The sequence below is a fragment of the Gymnodraco acuticeps genome, unplaced genomic scaffold, assembly GCF_902827175.1.
Source record: "Gymnodraco acuticeps unplaced genomic scaffold, fGymAcu1.1, whole genome shotgun sequence".
NCBI classification, from domain to species: Eukaryota; Metazoa; Chordata; class Actinopteri; order Perciformes; family Bathydraconidae; genus Gymnodraco; species Gymnodraco acuticeps.
The window spans coordinates 4,175,993-4,196,254 of record NW_022991216.1 but is presented as its reverse complement, the minus strand read 5'-3'; the positions used below and the strand labels follow the sequence as shown (position 1 = coordinate 4,196,254).

General features: G+C 41.0%; 1 protein-coding gene across 1 annotated transcript; it reads right to left on the bottom strand.

Annotated features, from left to right (window-relative positions):
• Positions 1–1,642: 1,642 nt before the first annotated feature.
• Positions 1,643–20,257, bottom strand: arsb (arylsulfatase B). The gene is made up of 8 exons (XM_034238819.1): positions 19,635–20,257; positions 16,722–16,908; positions 16,449–16,639; positions 15,567–15,774; positions 11,980–12,223; positions 10,782–10,852; positions 3,500–3,631; positions 1,643–2,769 (listed from the first exon to the last, which is right to left on the bottom strand). The coding sequence occupies exons 1-8, from the start codon at positions 19,878–19,880 to the stop codon at positions 2,504–2,506; spliced, it is 1,545 nt and encodes a 514-aa protein (XP_034094710.1). The 5' UTR covers positions 19,881–20,257; the 3' UTR covers positions 1,643–2,503.
• Between the last annotated feature and the right edge of the window lie 5 nt (positions 20,258–20,262).

The window sequence follows — 20,262 nt, the reverse complement described above, 5'->3', positions numbered from 1 at the left end:
TTGCCTTGGGTGAACCATATGGAGTGAACTGTTACCAAGTAAATAATTAATTGAAATACGACCTAAAATCTCAAGAGCCACTCATTAATTAAGCATTTAAGTTCATTATGGGCATTGGAAGCATTATTTGTGACAGAAAAATCCCAACTCAAGGGTCACTTAATGGCTTTATTTAGAGCTGTATCATCAAGTGTTATGGATTAAATCATTACAGCAATTAAGCTCACATGTCAACAGAGCAAACTCCATACAGTACATTGATGAAGACCATGTGACAGAGAGTTGAAAGCTCTGGAGAAAGCTAAGAGTAGACTTGCGTTGAAATTGATTTGTCAAACCACTCAAAAATGCTCTTTGAGATCAAAGAAAAAATAAATACACTCTCCTTTCAGCCAGTTATATATAGAGTTAAGTAAGCTTAGCTAAGAATAAAAGGTCAATACAAGGCGAAACAGCTAGCTTAGCTCTTTCTAGACAAATTTGCCTACTATCACTTCTAAGCACATGAATAAACACATTATATATGTTTTGTTTGATCTGTAAAAACTCTACGGTGTAAAAATGATTATGGTTTTATAAAAGTTACGTGTCTAGACCTATGGTCTAGACTAGCTGTTTCTTCCTTAAGCTAAGCTAACTGTCAAAGCTAACCCTCCGTACAGTAGCTTCACGTTTCTAGATAACAGTGGTATCTAAACATTTAACACTTGGCAACAAAGTCAATAAAATAAAAACTCCCATTATTCCTTTACTGATAGACTCATATCAAGCTTATGATTTCATATCAAACTATGCCATCAGCTGAGCACAAACGACAACTTGAATATTAACAACAAAGTGCTGCCTTTTAGAGTGATAGGTCAAACAATTGTTCCAAAAAAAACACATTTATAAAGGAAACAAGAGTCGGTGACATCTGACTCTAAACAGCCCTATGTTTTCCACGGTCACCAGCATTGTTGTTTGCTTGCTCCGCTGCCAATCATTATACATGGCAGGTCAAGGGTCACAGCCCACATTAGGACAGGCTGCCCCCTCTCTGCAGGGAGTATTTCCTGTGGTAGTCTGCATGTGGCTGCCAGTGGGAGGTCAATCACCAGGAGGCCAAAGGTTAAAGAGGGTGGATGTATCAAGGAAATTAGTTTCTATTGTTTAACTTCCAAATATGCAAATCCTTCAATTGGAAGTCTGAGATTTCCTTACCCTTTAGTATTTTTTTGTAATCTATGATGTAGTAAGAAAATATAAGATATATCACCATAACTGTATCTAAATCACCTCCGTGAGAACTGCACATTCATGAATGACTGGCATGTGGGAGTTTTTGTTGAAGCCATAATATAATGGATATGTGAAGTGCATGTGAAGAAATTCCTCACATTTTCAACCTCGAAACAGAAATACACTGCTAACCCATTTAGCAGCTTGTTAACGTTAAGGCAACTGGAAGGGGAACGAGTAAACGAAAAAAAAAAAGCACTTGTAATTAACTACATTTCAGCACAAAAAAAAATCATGAATATTCAGTCTTTTTACAAACCATTTCACTACATTTTGAAGCCTCTTTCTTATGTACAGTAGTATTTGTTTTCCGGAACAAATCATATAACTTGGATTCATAGCTACAGTACAACCAGTACACAGTTTCAAAGTAAAGCACAGTTTATTTAAGGAAATATATTTTAAAGTACAAATTTGACCTTTTTGGACATTGGGTGGCCATGTAACAAGATGTAAATATAACGTGACACATTCTGCTTTCTCCTGTACGATCCTTAAAAACCTCCCAAAAGACACCATAGATTGGTTGGTGAAATATGTCTCCCAGGTATGAAAACAGTCCTTCTGTTTGACACATACAAGGAGCCTGCGGCTTCTCAACAGTTGATAAATGAAGTGCAATAACTGAAACAGCAGGGAGATAAGGTCTTTCCAAATCAGCAACATATGTAGCAAACAGTGTTTACGCAATCATTTTAACTAAACCTCTGTAAGCATTTCAGAGCTGGGACACATCGATCAATAGTAATGGCAGTACCAGTCAGTCAACTAATTAATGGCTTTTTCCATTGGTTGGCGAAAAATAAAAACTCTTTGGCAAATATTAAACTAAAAGGGCACTTGGAGAACAAAGACCTCCAAATGCCCTATCGCACTATGTAAACGAAAGGGAAAAACAACACTGCAAAATGATATGGGATCTTTCTTTGACCATGCAACAACAGGGCTAGAAGTTTTCCCAATAAACAACTGACAAACAAAGGAATAAAACCGAAAAACATAATGTAAGTGAAATATTTTCTTTAAAAAAATCTGCATAATCGAGTTTAGACAGATTTAAATGATTGTGGGATAAAAACAGCTGTCTTTAAGTTGATATACATTCAATCTCACCATCATAATGTCTTTAAAAATGTTACTCTTTTTCTCAGCAGAAGAGATTCCTGCTGCTGAAATTCACATTTAACAAAGTGCTACAGTATTCATAACTGCCATTTCCACCCTATGCCCAGGGTCCCCAGGCTCCAGTGGGACCCGGGTCACATCGGGGGTCCTCATCGGGGAAGTTTATCGGTAAAGCACTTTTCTGGTATTGGTTGAGCCTAGTGAGAAGATACTCTACTACTGTGGGGAAGTGAGCGGATAATTCATTCCTCTCCTCTGGATCTTTTTCTATGTCAAACAGCATTACGGGCTTCAGTGGATCCGCCTGGGGGGGGTTTGAATCGGAGCTGTTGTGCCCGGGTCGCGGAAACCAAACGTCACAACCTGGAGGAAATAAGATGAAGGAATCAGATTGGCAACCATGGTGGGAAGTAGCTCAATACATTAACACAAGTACTGTATTAAAGTACAATTGTAATTTACTTCACCACGTTGGAGAGAATAATATTACAATTTTGACTGCACTGCCTTTGTCCGAGAGCTGTTGTTACTTTTTGTTAGATACAATTATTATAAAAAACAAACAAAATATAAGCCTGTTCAATAAGATGCTGGATTAAATCACTGGCTCCCAATATTTTTGATTTATGGCCCTGACCTGCTCTAGTTGAAGCTTCTTGTCTTAGCTAGACATTTGAAAACCTCTCATTTAAATAACTATTTAAATCCTAAAGAGGTAAATGTATATTATTATAACCATATACTATATATTCATTCAATATTTTAGTAAGTAATGCATACAGAATGATTGTCAAAACTGTTATTTGATTTTCCTCTTCAATCAACCAATTCGCCACCCATTAGATTCATTTTGTGACCTTTTGAAGGGGCTTGACCCCCATTTTGGGAACCACTGGATTACATTTACTGTATAAAAACTAGTTTAAACTAGCTCTACCAACACCAGCTTCACAGGGGTGTTTTTTATACTTCTATATACAAATATTTTACTTTACTAAGGGATCCAGAAACGTCTTCCACCGCTGTTCCGCTGTTGATTTTCCGCTTCGCACTTAGACTAAACATGTCATTACGGTTGTCAGGAGATACGGACCTGGGTAGCCCGTCAGCAGCTTCCAGTTGGAGAATCGGATGGCGGCGTGAATGGACACATTGAAGCCAGAATTGGCCCAGGAGCCTCCACTGACCACCTGAGCCAAAGATGATTGACGCTGAGTGCCAGGACCTGCAGAGAGGAGAGGACGGAGCTGATCATGGAGGTCATCCATCTCTAAAAATATGCCTACAACTAGCTCCCACTGATTAAAACGATATTAGACTACCACTGGATACAAAACGCCCTCTGTGGAAGTCCATGTAAACCATACGGGAAGGTAGACTGGCCCCGAAAGTCAGTGCATACCTGAGAATCGAGTGAAGGTGTCAAAATAAATACACCAATAAGAAAGACCTCTTTTCTTGCTGTAAAACCAACATTGAAGCTGCAGGAATGAACGCTTCATAACAATACTTCCCTTTAAGAACAGAAACTATTGTACGTATTCATTTCCTTAAAGTTTTAGGAGGAATTTGACTATTATGGTGGTACTGTGGTCAACTCAGCACCAGTCTTTTCATATCTGCCAAGCACAATGAATAATTTGCCATTACTGCTGTCGGGCAGATTTTTAATACAGTATCAAACGAGAACAAACTGGAACCATATCACAAGTCAAGGCAAAAGTAAATAATTGGCCTTTGTTCTGAGGGTGTCCAGACATTTCTGCAGCCTCCTGCCACAATCCATTTCTCCTCTTATGGAAAATATCTACCAGAAGTGAGCACATTTTTTAAGTGGCCTTGAGAGTATTATTAGGTTCATGCTGTGTTTGACCCCGACAATATGGTCCTGATTAGACAGATTTGCAAGTAATTTATGCGTCCTCTCCTAACACTGTCGAAAACAAGTATTTCATCACATTCTTTGCTTATAGACACAAACCCCACCCACACCAAGCCAATGTTCCCATCGGAGCTCGTTTTTATGGAGTGGATTCAACCACAGCGACATGACAGGAGAATTAAAACATTTCCGATCTCAGCGTTTTTGCGACCACATAATAAAAGCTCTGACATTGAAATCTTCACTGATCATTGCGGAAAATTACATGTGGTTCTCTTAATTGTTCTCACATGTATTAAACTGGGTTTCTCAACGCAGAGCAATCCCGAACCACACCAGATCTGTAAACAACTTGCAGAGCTCATGTCCTTTACACAAGAAGGGAAAACTGCAGTATTGACATCAAGTGAGATTCAGGTGTTATGCAAGCAGGTGGGAGATTGAATTTCAAGCTTTTGCTTCTTTAAGGAAAGGAGCCTCAAACCCCAACTCACATACTGTCCATTTCTCACATTCATTCCTGCATGAGTGCCTCAACGCCAGGCCCTGCTCATCTGGATCCAAAGCAGGAGAATCCACAAATGGGCTCAAAGAAAAGGAGGGAAAGGTGGGGGGAAAGTGGGAAGAGACCCTGAGAAAGCAGAAGGGACATTTGGGGGTGATTTAAGGCTTGGGACAAGTCCAGGGTTTCTCCGCGAGAAGTTCAGGGACCCCTCTGTGACCCATTTAGTTGGGATCCCTCTTCTCACACAGAGTAAGAGCGAAGAAGGGGGATTTTGAAAAGCAACTTGAAAGGAGAAACTATGTAAAAAGGGGACAAAGCTCTTTCATGAGCTAAATGTAGAAAAGGCCAAAAGGAAAGCATAGAAAGAGAAAAGGGGAAGAAAGTGGAGCCGTCTGAAAGGAAAAGAGGAATCTCAGGCTGGAATGCATCAGGAGGAGCCGGCTGTCACTGTGGTCGCTGACAATAAAGTCTCAAACATAAAACATGGACGCTTGTAAAGCAGCAGTGTCGTTCTTCACTCTCACTTTATCATTCAAAGGATTTAGACGGTGATGCCCGACAGTAAAGCTTCAGGGTGATTTGAGCTCTGCTCGTTTATGGCTGTGTAAACAGAAGTGTCTAAAAATATGATAAATCAATGATGGGACTATAAATAAAGTGTTCAGTCAAAACAGGCTATTTTGGTGTATTCCAAGGAGCTCTTTTTTTAGATGTGAGATGAGATGTTAAAGGTGTTAATTTTAGTCACTAAAACCATAGGGAATTAACTCAGCTTTAAGGAGATTTGTCTTGTTTGTTCTACACACACCTTTTAATGTTTTTGCCGCACTGCTCCCATCAACCTCTCCATTTGCAGAAGACAGCTGTTTTTAGTTTAAAAAATCTCTGAAAAACATCAGAAACAGTCAGCAGCTCGCTGACAAGTACATTAAACAGCATTTTAAGCTGAATATATTTTGAGTTGGTGACACTATCACAGCAAAAAGGAGGTAAATATCAGACCTATGTCCAACTTAATGTGTAAATAGGCAACCATTGGATTTATAAAGACGATAATGGTTGTATTGACAGCTTGTTCCACATACTCAAGTGACCAAAATTAATCAATTAATAGTGTTTTGAAATATAAAAACTGGGTTAGGGTTACAACATTTGTTGCAAATGTTTTGGTAATCATACCTTTTGTACCTTGATTTAGATTTTTTTTTAAAAGGATGTTGCTACTGTTAAAAATCATGACCCCCCCCCCCACCAGTGAACGATACCAGGTGTGTGTGAAGCTGAAACTGAAACCAGATCTCTGTAAAGTTTTCCAGGTGACTATAAATTTAGGAGCAGAATATATTGTACATCACATGTTAAAGAAGCGCTCTCCACTTTTACACACTGACTCAGGAGGAAGTGTAATCTGTAATAACTTGTTAAAGGTTCACATGATAGACACCAGTGATTAACACTAGATACGACCCTTTAGAAAGCTGCTCCTGCACCAAAATAAAGTGCAGTGCTCCATACGGTATTTATCAGTGATAATTCCTCTACCACCCCTTGCTGAAGAGAAGAGAAGCACTGTACTTCCAGGAGATGAATGAAGCGGTATGCATCTACTCTCATGACAACCCATTATGTGCCCATTATGGCACATCTGTGAAACATTTCAGCACAAAAATGCACTCCTCCTTTGACCTCTTCTATTTTCGAATGTGTAACTAAAGGTGCAGCTTTCTCCACAGAGACAGAAATAGTGGCCTCAGACCAGGACCACCTAATATTAAGTGGTTAAGACAAGAATGAGGCCACTCCACTGTGTCTGACAGCCGAACACCAAAAGGGAGTCACATGACCAATTTCCTGGAAACCTCCCCACAATCACAGAGCTTAAACTGTAAGCACACACACCCCGAACCTCAAACATCGACTATCTCAGATTCCAACAATGTCAACTGATTACAGTTTCAACAGAGACTGATTACAATTTCAACCTTGTGTAATCAGCCTTCCTTACAACAGCATAACAAATAGCATTTTATGAGGTACAGTAATCCCAAAGAAATAACCAAAAAGTGAAGACAATCAAGCCAATTCACAAAAATGATTCAGATTACATTTGTAAACACATGGAAGATGTTTGTTTTTTGTTTTAAAGAAAGTATCTTATGATTATTCCATGTAAATGTACTTTCACAGATATGACGTGTACTTCATAAAGCAACCAAAATGACATCCAGTGATAATAATCTCCATGTGAGAATCACCTCTCCTCTCCTCATAAACTCTTAATCCAATCAAACACATTTCAAACACCCATAATAAACTCAGCGTTGACTTTTAATGTGAGTTTAGTTGGACGTTATGCAACTCCATGCTATTCTTAAGCCCCTGTCTGCCTGGACTTGAGTTAATTGGATTCACGATGTCTGGCGTATTTGTGAATACTGGCTCAAACAATGAGCCTCTTGATACTTGTTGGGAAGAGAGAGAAAACAGTAGAATTACAACATTAGAAACCAAGCATCATGCGTCATAGATTTCATAAACACAGATAGGCAGCACAAGGTTTTCATCCTCTTCACAGGCTGTATCAAATGTGTGTCACTGGCTGATTAATGAGGATTAAAAAGAGATTCTCCATGAGTTTGTACTGGTGTCCTGCCACAGTCCAAACACTAGCTAAATTGTCTGCAGGAGTATATGGTTGTCTGTCTATATGTGTCAGCCTTGTGACTAGGGGTGCACCGAATGGGAAATTCTTGGCCGAAACCGATACCGAAAATAGGAAACAGTTGGCCGAAAACCGAATGCCGAAAATGATTAATAGAAATATATATATATAATGTATACATTTTTTACCAATGTTGTTCAGCTACCTGATTATGGAAATAGACATGATTATGGCAAAACTTAACTTAAATAATAATCACTATTATGGGTCCATAAAACATTTATTCAGCACTTTTGAATGCATACAGTACATTTATATATGTCATGTATTATTGCTAAAAAACATGATATCGCAGTCTTAGTGTCGCCAACTCGTTTCTAATATGCAAAGACAACAAATGCGTCTATGATGTATTTTCGATCAGACGAGATCTCTCTCCCCGTCTGTGTGCGAGGGGGCGGGGCAGTTTACACACACGCAGCTGCTACATGCAGCGGAGCACACTGCGGAGATGGCGGAGAGAACGCGCTCCGAGGTGTGGTTAAACTTTACCCGTCTCGATGTGGAGAATACTTGTTACCATAAGTGCAATAAGAGTTTAGCATGTAAGCACGAGCAATTTGTCTAAACATTTAGCAAAAGTGCACCGCATGCAGACTGAGGAATGTACCGGGTTCGACCGTCTTTCTAGCAGCCCTGTAGCCCCATCCACGAGTAACGTTTCCACGTCAGGTGTTATGTATGCTAGCAGCAACACACGGAGTTAACTCCATGATACAAACATGGGTTAATGATTAGAGGAAACTGAGTTATTTAGTTTGTTAAAATTTCAGCTATTCTGTTTACAGTCTATCATCAGATTATTTAATACGATTTGTTAAAGGCTCAGGGCAATCTCGATGACAAAGGTCAATGTTCCCCCACCCCCCCCCCCCCTGTGAGCCAGCCGCGAGCATGGTCGCCGCGTCTTTATTACGTCATCACAACAACACGTTAGGTTACCAACGTAAACCTGTTCTGACATTCGGTGATATTTTGTCGGTGCTAAAACCCTTTCGGCCGAAAGCCGAAAGGGCCTTTTTAACCATTTTCGGTGGCCGAATATTCGGTGCATCCCTACTTGTGACAGACTAGTGACTGGTGTATCCTGCATCTCTCTCCCAGTGTGAGCTGGGAAGGGCTTTTCTGATGACAGATTGAAGGATGAGAGGTCACTGGATATTTTAAAGGGGCCCTGTTACGCTCATTTCCAGGTTCATATTTATATGTAGTGCCTCTACTGTGACATGTCTCCATGCTTTAATGTTCAAAAGGTCTTTATTTCTCTCATACTGCCTGTGCTGCAGCAACTCTTTTCACCCTCGGTCTGAAACCAGAGCCCAGTCTGCTCTGATTGGTTAGCTGGCCAGCTCTGTTGTGACTGGTCAAGTCTTACATAGTGATGTCACTATGTTAAGGAAGTAAACAAAGGAGTCCAGGCCGGGGGGGGGGGGGGGGGGGATAAACTCTTTCTGGAGGGAACTTTGGGTTTTTAGCCTTTGCAGACCATATACATGCACAAAAATACCTAACCATCAAATCAAATCAAGTTTTATTTATATAGCACATTTATAAACGATTTTTGGTCGAGCCAAAGTGCTGTACATATAATAAAAATAGCCTACAGTAGAGACACTTTACAGCAAATACAACAGCACAGATTGTTCAGACTATCAGTATGAGAAAAACGACACCCTCTGTCCTTAGACCCTCACATCGTACAAGGAAAAACTTCCGCAGAAAACCCACTAAAGGGAAAAATGGGCGAAACCTCAGGGAGAGCAACAGAGGAGGGATCCCTCTCCCAGGACGGACAGACGTGCAATAGATGCCGTGTGTAACCATGTTTATATCTAGGACTTACATCATAATTGGCTGGGATCAAATGTTATCATTTGAACCAGAATAGACTTGATCTAGCAAACAAAGAAAGGTTGGGCCAAAACTGCTCGGCTGCAAACTGTGAAAGCTGACTTTAGGGAGAAGGAGCTAAAATGGAACAGAGGAAGATAGGTCTTGATGGAGCAGAGTGTCCAAGTCTTATTTCCAGTCAGACAGCGAAGACGATGAACATACACCCTAGAGACCAACCCTTCAATGTGATCAGACAAGCCGCCCATCAAATCAAGCAAGGAAACCAAAAACCTCCTCCTCATCTCCTAATTCTGCCGCAATTGCTCGGACCACACCCATCATCAAACTCTGACTTCATTCGGATGACTGTGTCTTGGTTTGTTTCAACATTATTGCATTGACATCTAATAAACACATGGCAAAGTACTCAGCCTGTCTGGTAGTTCTCGCTGCAGTAGGTGTCTCCAGGATCACATTTGGCCCTAATTACTGACATACTCACACGGTGCTAACAATAACAGTGTCGCTCTCACTTTTATAAGTCCACAGCCCTAGGTTGCCAGTATACTCTTACATAGTGACATATCTTCAGGAATCCCCCTCTCCTCCACACCTTTTATAAATCAGATTAGACAGGGTCTCTGTCCAGGATATGAACTTCTCTTGACACAACTATTTCCTTGTCTTTTTATGTGAACAACAGAGTGCAACAACACTGAGGATGTCGTCCAGGACAGTGTCTAAAAAATGGTCGCTGTTATATCCATATTTTAACAAAATCCTACATAAAGCTTTTGCCATATTTCAGTCTGGACTAAGGCAGCTGGCTGACAAACCATAAACTGTAATGAGGGTTCACATTGGCCAACATTCAAATGTTATTGAATTATGTATATATTTTTACTTATTGTAGCATATAATTAAAAAATCCACAATAATCCATACATTTATCATACATACAAATTATCCTTAAAGTCAGAATGTTGTATAAGAAAGGGATGATTTTCTCCTCATTTCCTTTTCTCAATAAAACACAGAAGACATATAGCTGCAAAACGACTGAATGCAAACGGAGTTCCCAGACTTCTATAAAGACGTGTAATGATCTCAGCCTCTTGGCAGTATGTGCTGCAGTGAATACTTTTTGGTGGGATATCTGCAGCTTGTGTCAGCCAACGTTTGTATTTCACAAGATCCTATTTCAAAATGTATGTCAGACTCCTCTCTTTACCAGGTCTGAATGAGTGCATAGTGACATGTACACACACTTTTTCACCACAGTGCAGTTAGGAAACTCAACCTCAACTTTGTCCAAATCCACAAATGAAACCCTGCTGTAGGTATTACGTGTTATATGTTCTGATGAATATAAATCACAGTGCGGACAGAGTGGGAAAAACCCCATTTATGAATAATGAAGCATGTGAACTTACACGGAGCGATGTCATTATACAGAGGGTCAATGTTGTGCAGCAGCTCCAGTCTGGGTGAGGCAAAGCCTTTGCTGCAAGATAAAAAGTAACCGTTAAACATATGGATACACAACTAACACACACAACACCGTGTCTGACTCATGCACTGTAAAATCCTCTGGGATCTGTAAATCTAAACCAGCTGGCCATTGCTCACCATGCAGTCGTATGCTCTGACCGCACTCCACCACAGAGAAAACACACTATTCTCTCTGACCACAGTGTCTGATAACACAACTAAAATAACTCCTGCCTGCCTACTGTTCTGGGCCATCATTTGCCTTTTTTATTTTCCGCCGGCCAAGCTGCTGTTTTCTGTAACAGGCCAATTAAATACAAAATGAAACTGTAAAAAGCAGTGAAAACAAACAGCAGTGTGTGCCCTGTGTTGTTTTGCACAACACACGGCAACCATCAGCAGTAAGCGGTCAGCTGACGTGCTTCAGCCAATCAGGTCAAGTGGAGGCTGTGAGTAGTAGTTTGTGGTCCAGGCTAAGCATTTTCTGCTGCAGCCCTTCATTTCCCCTGCTTTCACTGTGTCCACATTTAGTTTACAAATATAACATGTCAGTAGTCAGTGACAGCCTGTGTGATGACCTGAGTACCTATTAACATGCAATGTAGTTTGTGGTGTGTCACCAGTTGCATGATAACTCAATCTTTGCAGTGTTCTCCAAAGCACAATTCAATATTCTACGGATAAAAGAATTCTCAGGTATGTTCCCACATAAAAGGATTTGTAGCTAAAATAATGAGTTTATCCAAAAGCAGGATTTCATAGTTCTTAGAGGCAGAGGAGGGGATGGAGAGAGGATCAGGGGAGAAAAGAAAGGGATGGAAGGACTACAGATTTGTGTGAGAATGACTGATGGAATTTCCTTCTCTTTGAGCTCCCATTGCCGAAGTAACAAAGGGCTTATTGAAGGAGCAGGGGCTCCTACAAGAAAAAGACGCTCGGTCAGGGAGACAGGCGGAGGCAGTTGGAGCTGGAGCACATGGGGGGAAGGATCGGAAAGAGGCACAGAGAGAGGGCAGGCTGTCAGATTTAAGAGCTGGTATCACTCACATTGTAAACTCTGACCTACCACCCAAGAAACGTCTTCAGCTGAAGAATTCAATACCCACATGTGTGAACAATATTTACAGTTCAGCAGCTCACCTGATTGTGTTCCACACGTTGAATCCGTCCAGTGGCTTGGTGCCGTTGGTGCTCCCTCCGGCCAGGCCAACGAGGGTTGGCAGCCAGTCAGAGATGTGGATGAGTTTGTGGCTGACGGTCCCGGGTTGCTTCAGCAGCGGGCTCGCGACAAACCCCACTCCCCGGATCCCTCCTTCCCACAGAGACCACTTCCTTCCTCGCAGCGGCCAGTTGCTGCCACCGCTCAGCGTCTGACCTCCGTTATCTGGGGACAAAATGTAATGTCACAAGGAGAAGAAGACAAAGGGATTTCAAATCAGTAGATATAAGAAAAAGGCATAAAGAAGAGATCTGGGGAGGTGACTGTGTACTAAATGCTTAAAAAGACTACAGCCTTGTAAGCTCTGTTTAGAAACCAATACCACTAATGCAGTATTAGGGCAGAATGCAGATTCCATGTTCTTCCCGTGGAGAAGAGAGAGCAGCCAAACGGATATTCCTATGTAATGTTGGTAATGTTGCTTTTACCCCAGACAGAAAATTGACATCTGTGAAAATACCTTTGAAGACGCAACACGCTGCTGGATAAAATGTCCAAAAATTATTGTTTCCACTACCCTTACAACCGAACCATGTAGTAACATACATTAGTAAAAGGGCCTAAAGCCATGCTGGTAGTTACATTACATATTGTAATATTTTCTGTGATGTTGAACTAAAGGCGAGGCTCTAATCATCTCACCTTAGTTAGCCCATCCAGCATGCTAACATGTGTTACTTAGCACTAATACTGCTAAGGCTGGTGGGAATGTTATTACCTGCAGGTATTTAGTCAAATAATTTTTTTTGGACTATTTACATTTTGACCTGATGATGGCCGATGAAATATAAAATATTATGTATATGTATAACAGATCATGCTCATTTTCAGGTTTTATATTTGTATTTAGTTTCTCTACCGTGACATGTTTACATGCTTTTTTTCTTTTTTTCACCCTCGGTCTGAAACCAGAACCCAGTCTGCTCTGATTGGTTAGCGGGCCGGCTCTGTTGTGATTAGTCAACAGCTTAGAGATGTCCCGCCCTTTAGTCTATCAGGTACAGTGTGTTGGACTTCTGTTGCAAGCCAATAGAAGTGCAAGTGTTAAGTATTGATGTCACTACGTCACAGAAGTAAACAAAAGCAGTCCAATTGAGGCGTTTCAGGCAGTGTGGGGGGGGGGGGGTGATTTTAGCATTTGCAGACCATTTACGTGCACAAAAATCTATATAACACACTACAGGAAAGGGAAAGCACAGAACCACAGAAAGCATAATAAACAGTTCATCCTGAGGAGGAAGTTAATGTGTGCATTTAATTAAACAGCAATCGATTCAGTAGTTGAAGAGAATTTTTTTTTAAAGTCACACATGTGAACCCCATGGTGGCTCTAGTGTAAAAGTCTGGCGATAACAAAAGTCAGTAGGATTGATCCTCCTAGGAGCATGAGTGTCTTATAGAATTTCATTGTAATACAATTGATAGTGGTTAAGATATTTCAGTCCGAACCAAAGTTGTAGAACGACAGGAATATGCTACCCATAAAGCATTCAAACAAAACAGCAATGCTCATCGATTTATCTCCCCTGTTAGACAAACAGTCCAGCATAATATCCATCACACACACACACACACACACACACACACACACACACACACACACACACACACACACACACACACACATACACACACCACACACACACACACACACACACACACACACACACACACACACACACACACACACACACACACACACACACACACACACACACACACCACACACACACACACACACACACACACACACACACACACACACACACACACACACACACACACACACACACACACACACACACACACACACACACACACACACACACACACACACACACACACACACACACCACACACACACACACACACACACACACACACACACACACACACACACACACACACACACACACACACACACACACACACACACACACACACACACACACACACACACACACACACACACACACACACACACACACACACACACACACACACAGCAGTTAGAGTGACTGTCATCATCCCAATGAGCCTGTCCAGTATAAACACACTTGTCCAATCACATCGAGGCAGGGCTCTCTGGGTCATGCGAGTCCGGGAAGTAGTCTGTGCCGATTCTCGAACTGTTCTGGAAAAGTCCGTCTGCTCCTTAATGCCTTTTCAAGCTGCTTTGGCTCTCTACAGGCCGATTCTCTCTTTTTTCTTTGCCAGCTTCCCCTCCAGTTTCACCTAATGCTCTTGCGCTTCCTTTGCTTACAGTAAAGGCAGAAACTTTCGTCATGGAGGAATTTCAACGCTAGGGTTAATTTCCTTCCTGTTGAGCGTGATTCATCTGGGTCAATTATAACAGCTTACAAAAACAATTGTAGATATGACTAATGGAGCAATTGATAGACCTTACTGACTCATTTCGGGAAAGGATGTTTATCTTTTATACACTATACAGTATCCTGGTCACTTTTACATAACCATTGCATCACATTGAAGAAAGCAGGAAGTATCTGGAGTTTTTCCTCCGTCAAAGTCTGCCCGGCACATGGCTGGCTGAATCTTTTCACTTAAAGGCAACCAAATGTGTAGAACAATGAAACAGGCCACCTACCGCAGGCCATAACACAAACTTGCACTTTGCTTTTGCAGCATTGTTCCAGTCTTCTAATTACCCTTTTTAAAAAGAACCCTCAAAGGAGTTACCTACTTCAGATGCAATTCATTACAGGTTCCACATGTGGAAACCTGAGAGCAGGCAGATGTTTAGACGACGCTGCATGCCCCTTTCTTTGCCTTATTATGTTCTTCATCAAAGGTCTATATGACGGGTCTTTTTTTAAGGTTCAACCATACCGAGACTTCCGAGGTGTGCTTGAAGATAAACGCAAATGAAAGTGTTGCTTTAGTGTGATTCTGTTTTAAATATTCATATCCAGCTTGTCAGAGATTCTGACATTAAAGCCTGTGAGAATAAATACAACAAAAACATTGCTCTCTAGTGGAAATCTAGAGCATTACAAGAGCTATGTTAAGATGAACCTTGCCTGGGAAACAGTGCATTAATTGAACTTGCAAGGATATGTGTTTCATGTGCCTCCCTCTTGACCACGTTGTTTAGTAAAGTGCATTATCCAACCAGCTGATACTTTAACTCAATAAACTCATCTAAACTCCGCTCAACCCTAGAAAACCGGCTTTGATGCACAAAGTAAATGTGATTTTGAGTCTGCTTACGTAAAATGTAATTGCTCTTTATTAAGCACTCACTGATCTGGTTTCCAATCTGGCACGCTATAAAAGAGTTAGACGGATAGAGAGAAGCTCACCTAATATCTATTTATGTGCAAATAAACAGCAAGTTGTTGTCATTGTGGATCTCATTTCAATCTCAGGAGTTCACTCTGATGAAGTAAGATGATCTAGACTAGAGTCTTTCTTAGATCTTAACATTTGTCCATGAGATTCTACAGAAGACATTTTGGTCATTATCTAGCGTTTCAGTAAAACATACCTGTTGAGAACACCAGGATGGTGTTGTCCCACAGCCCCCCCTGCTGCAGGGCCAGGGTGATGTTTCCCACGGCCTCGTCCATGGCCGACACCATGCCGGCATACTGCCTGCGATGGGGGTCTTTGATGAAACTGTAGGGGGCCAGGTAGCGCTCGGGCACCTGCAGCGGAGCATGGACTGCTTGAAGCGCAACGTACAGGAAGAGTGGCTGAAAGATGAAGATAACAGCATGTGAGGAAACTTCTCTGTGACTTACTGACGTAAACAACAGTAGTGAGTGCAACCAAAAAAGACTATATTACCTCAAAAGTAGAGACTGATTATAAGAGCAAACATTAAAATCGAATCATTTTGATACATCGAAAGTTGATGGGAAACAGCTGCTTATTTTGACATCCAGCAGTTATGGATCATTCATTCTTGTTTCTACTAATGAAAGTACAATTCTATCTCCTTAACATCTGTTTAAGTCTCTACCAACTCCTGAGGGAAATATCTGTTTCTTTAACTGATAAATCCTCCACTACTGTATGTTCACCAGCCAGCCTCTCACTCTTTCTGTCTGCTGTTTTGTGCGTATCAGGTACTGAGGGGTTTTTTGTTGAGATTTTTGCTGTGGCTGTGAATGATAAAAAAAACTGTGAAAGGGAAAGGGAAGTATTATACTGGCCAAAAGCAAACATATGAACTGCAACTCACTAATAAAAAAAATATAAACAAAAAAAGGTAAACCCCTTCAGTCTAACTGTATACTTTGAGTGTCTAGTGTTTAGATAGGATAAATAACTCAGTAGAAATCAAGTTAATCAGATCATCCAGATCAGGACTTACTGCTCTACACTGTGACACTTTGTGCAGGTGTGTGACTCGAGTGTGTGTCACCTTGTTAGAGTTGTGTTTTTTGATGATGCTGGTGGCTCTCAGGCTGAGCAGCTCAGTGGAATAGTCTCCTTTGTATCCCGTGGCGACCTCTTCTCCGTCCCGCAGGTCCAATGCACAGCGACTCAGGTTGAGAGCAGCAATCCGAGAGCAGCGGACATGAGTGAAGTAATCCTCGCTACCTGTGAGGTAACCTGGAGCACAAAATAATACAATTAGAAATGTGTAATACTGGGAATAAAACTACATAAAATGCTTTGTGATAATTAGATATACCAAAGTATGTGTCAAAGCCCCGGCGTGTGGGCAGGCAGTCCTTCTTGTACATGCCCAGGTGCCACTTGCCCACCATGTGAGTGGCGTAGCCCGCGTCCTTCATCAGCTGAGGCAGCAGTTTCTCGTCCAGAGGCACACAGTAGGGCTGACAGGGCCAGATGATCTGGTGCTGCATGCCGGTGCGGATCTGAGGAGGTTGAAATAAACACATACTGTTAGGAAATACATTTTGTTGATGTGACGAAGGTAACTTCGTCACTATGGACTGACGGCTTCAGGCCGGGTAATATTGCACTTTATTAGCGTGATTGCACAGTACAGTTGACATTACATATTTGCACATAATTCATACTAATTATTGAGGTAGTATCTTTTAACTGATTAAACCGTATTTATTGGAATGTTGTCTGGCAGGTGCTGGTCGGGTCCTCGGCTCCGCCTGAAAAGATAGGGGAGTTTGCGAGAGCGCCGAGAGGAGTTATGCTGGTGTAAGGATGACAGCGGTTGAGAGTAATCGGGGTGCAAATAATATGTTGTCTGTGGCTGATGATTGTGTGCACCTGGTGTCCTGTGTTGTCTCCTCCCCCCTCACCTGTGTCTTGTTGTGCTGATTAGAGTGTGTGTATTTAGGCTCTGTTTCCCTGTCTGTTGAGGAGGCTGGTAGTGTGTGTGAGATCCTAGTGGCTGCAGGCTGTGCCCACGTGAACAGCAGCAGCAGGATTGAGGCTGTGTGTATTGTGTTCATGCTGTAATAAATGCCCACACCGGGTTATATTTGGGACGTGCTGCCTCTGCCTCCTTGCTTGGTCTGGGCCGCTCAATTGTCAGCTTCACAGTTGAAAATGCATAGACTGTGAAAATGGCACAAAGCTACATCTAAAATAGCGAAAGGGGAACCGACAGCCTCTGTGGCGACAGTGATGCAAACTAAAGTTTCAAAATAACGACTTTGTCCTCTTGTTCTACTTTCCGACAATATCCAAATTGGACTTTTCCCCATGGAAAGTTCTATTAAAAACAACCAGATTCAGACAGCTTCATCCCGCAGGCAATAAGACTGTTAAACAACTGAACTGCTGAAACAATGTAATAACATTCATCTGCTACTTAGTAATTATTGATCTATTATCTAATATATTATTCCAATAACTTCTATATAGACTCGTATTGCACTATTCCACTTTTTTTTTCTCACTTGTTTCTAAAAAAAACTATTTTTCTTTTTGTATTACTTTTAATATAGTATATTTTATAATAAAGAACCTTGAACCTTGAACCTATTAAACAAACTAAAATAAACAAACACAAAGTCATACATTGGACTTTACTTGTCATCATGATGATCCCTTCCCTACATTTGACGGGAGTTATAGTTCCTTTTCAGATTTAGATTCTTCAAATTCTTACTACTTTTTAAGCTAAATAAACAATTTTTAACATTCTTTGATCAGCTGGAAAATGAATCTTCACAAAGCCTTTTTTATTGATAAAATAAATAGCCTAAATAAACTTGCCTTGCCACTATCTTAAACCAATGAACAGCAACAGCAATACCACACACACACACACACACACACACACACACACACACACACACACACACACACACACACACACACACACACACACACACACACACACACAACACACACACACACACACACACACACACACACACACACACACACACACACACACACACACACACACACACACACACACACACACACACACACACACACACACACACACACACACACACACACACACACACACACACACACACACACACACACACACACACACACACACACACACACACACACACACACACACACACACACACACACACACACACACACACACACACACACACACACACACACACACACCAGTAATAAACTCTAAAATGTACGCACTTTTAAATTATGTTATACTGCAAATAAAACACGTTTTTAAAATTAGTTTTATCCTTCCTACTGTACTAACTTTTTTAAATATTTATATGTCTTGTGAACATTTAGTATTTAATTTATAACTTTTAATAAGTTGTTAGTAGGCCTATAGTTTATAAAATGGTTCTACATGTGTTCCTTGTTTACAATGTATTTCCTCTTCCTGTTTTTATGTATACGCCAAAGCAAGTTAATTGTATGGGTGAACCTTTCAAAAAACCTGTTAATATTAATAAAAAACATCTTAAATAATGGTAAAATTGTTTAACTTTTCCTAGTTTTAATCAACTTAGGGTTTGAATGCATGACTTTTTGCAGTATCTTCAGTGTGGTACTTTTGCACAAGGATCTAGAACAGTGATTCTCAAATGGGGGTACGGCGCGCGGACCCCTGGGGGTAAGCAGGGGGTACGTGAGATTTAAAAAAAAAAAAGGTTAATTAAAAAAATAATCTAAGTTAAACAGAAAACACAATTTTATATAAAACATTCCTAAAACCACCAAGGGGGTCCTCATATAAACATGTCAAATGTGTGTATTGTATTTTATAGTTTTTCACAATAACATATTACTTAAATTGAAAAACTCCTTGGAAAAATCTGTTTTATAAAAGTGTTATGTTGTATTTTTCATGCATAAAATGAAAATATCCTTAGTTTGTTGTAATGCATACCAAGAAGGAGTTAATACATCACACACTGAGGGAACATCACTATATTGTAATTATTTATATAGGCTTTTTCGATCAAAAATGTTCAGGATCGGTTAGGGGGTAGCCTACTTGGCTGAAAAAATGTTTCAAAGGGGGTACATTACTGAAAAAAGTTTGAGAAGCACTGATCTAGAAGATACTTCTCTGACCGTATAGTGATACCCTGCAGGAATCCATAGAAACTCAGCCAGGCAGGGGTCTCAGTGTGTGGGTCTCAGGGTGTGGGTCTCAGGGTGAGGGTCTCACCTGGTACCTCCCGGTCATCAGCAGGTTTCTGGACGGGGTGCACAGAGGCTGGACATAGTAGTTATCCAGGCGGACTCCTGCCGCGGACAGCTTGTCCAGGTTCGGCGTGCGGATCTCTGAGCTGTGGTAGCCGACATCATACCAACCATAGTCATCTGCCAGGATGAACACGATGTTGGGCTGCTGGGAGGCTAACACCACAGAGGAGCTCACGAGAAACACAGCTATAAAGAGCGGATAATCCATCGTTGGTCTCAGTTAAGAACTCAGCAGAGCTCTATTAAATCCAACTCGTCTGTCACATTGTAAATAAGGTAGTCCGGTAGGCTGTATAACGGTAGAAGAAATAACCAGTTGAGTAGCACTTGAAATGTTTGGCTCTATGAAACCTGATGTACTTATATGATTCTGTTTTCTTCAAGGTTGTGTCTTCCTGGTCGAATGTACTTATTGTAAGTCGCTTTGGATAAAAGCGTCAGCTAAATGTAATGTAATGTAAATAAAAACATGGCGAATAAAAGGCTTAGAGCTAGGTTGTCATAACTTCTTCTCTTTTTCGTTATAACATCCACACACAAAAAGTCCCTAAAGTTTTAAAGTTACTGCTTCTAGCTGTCACTTCCGTGTC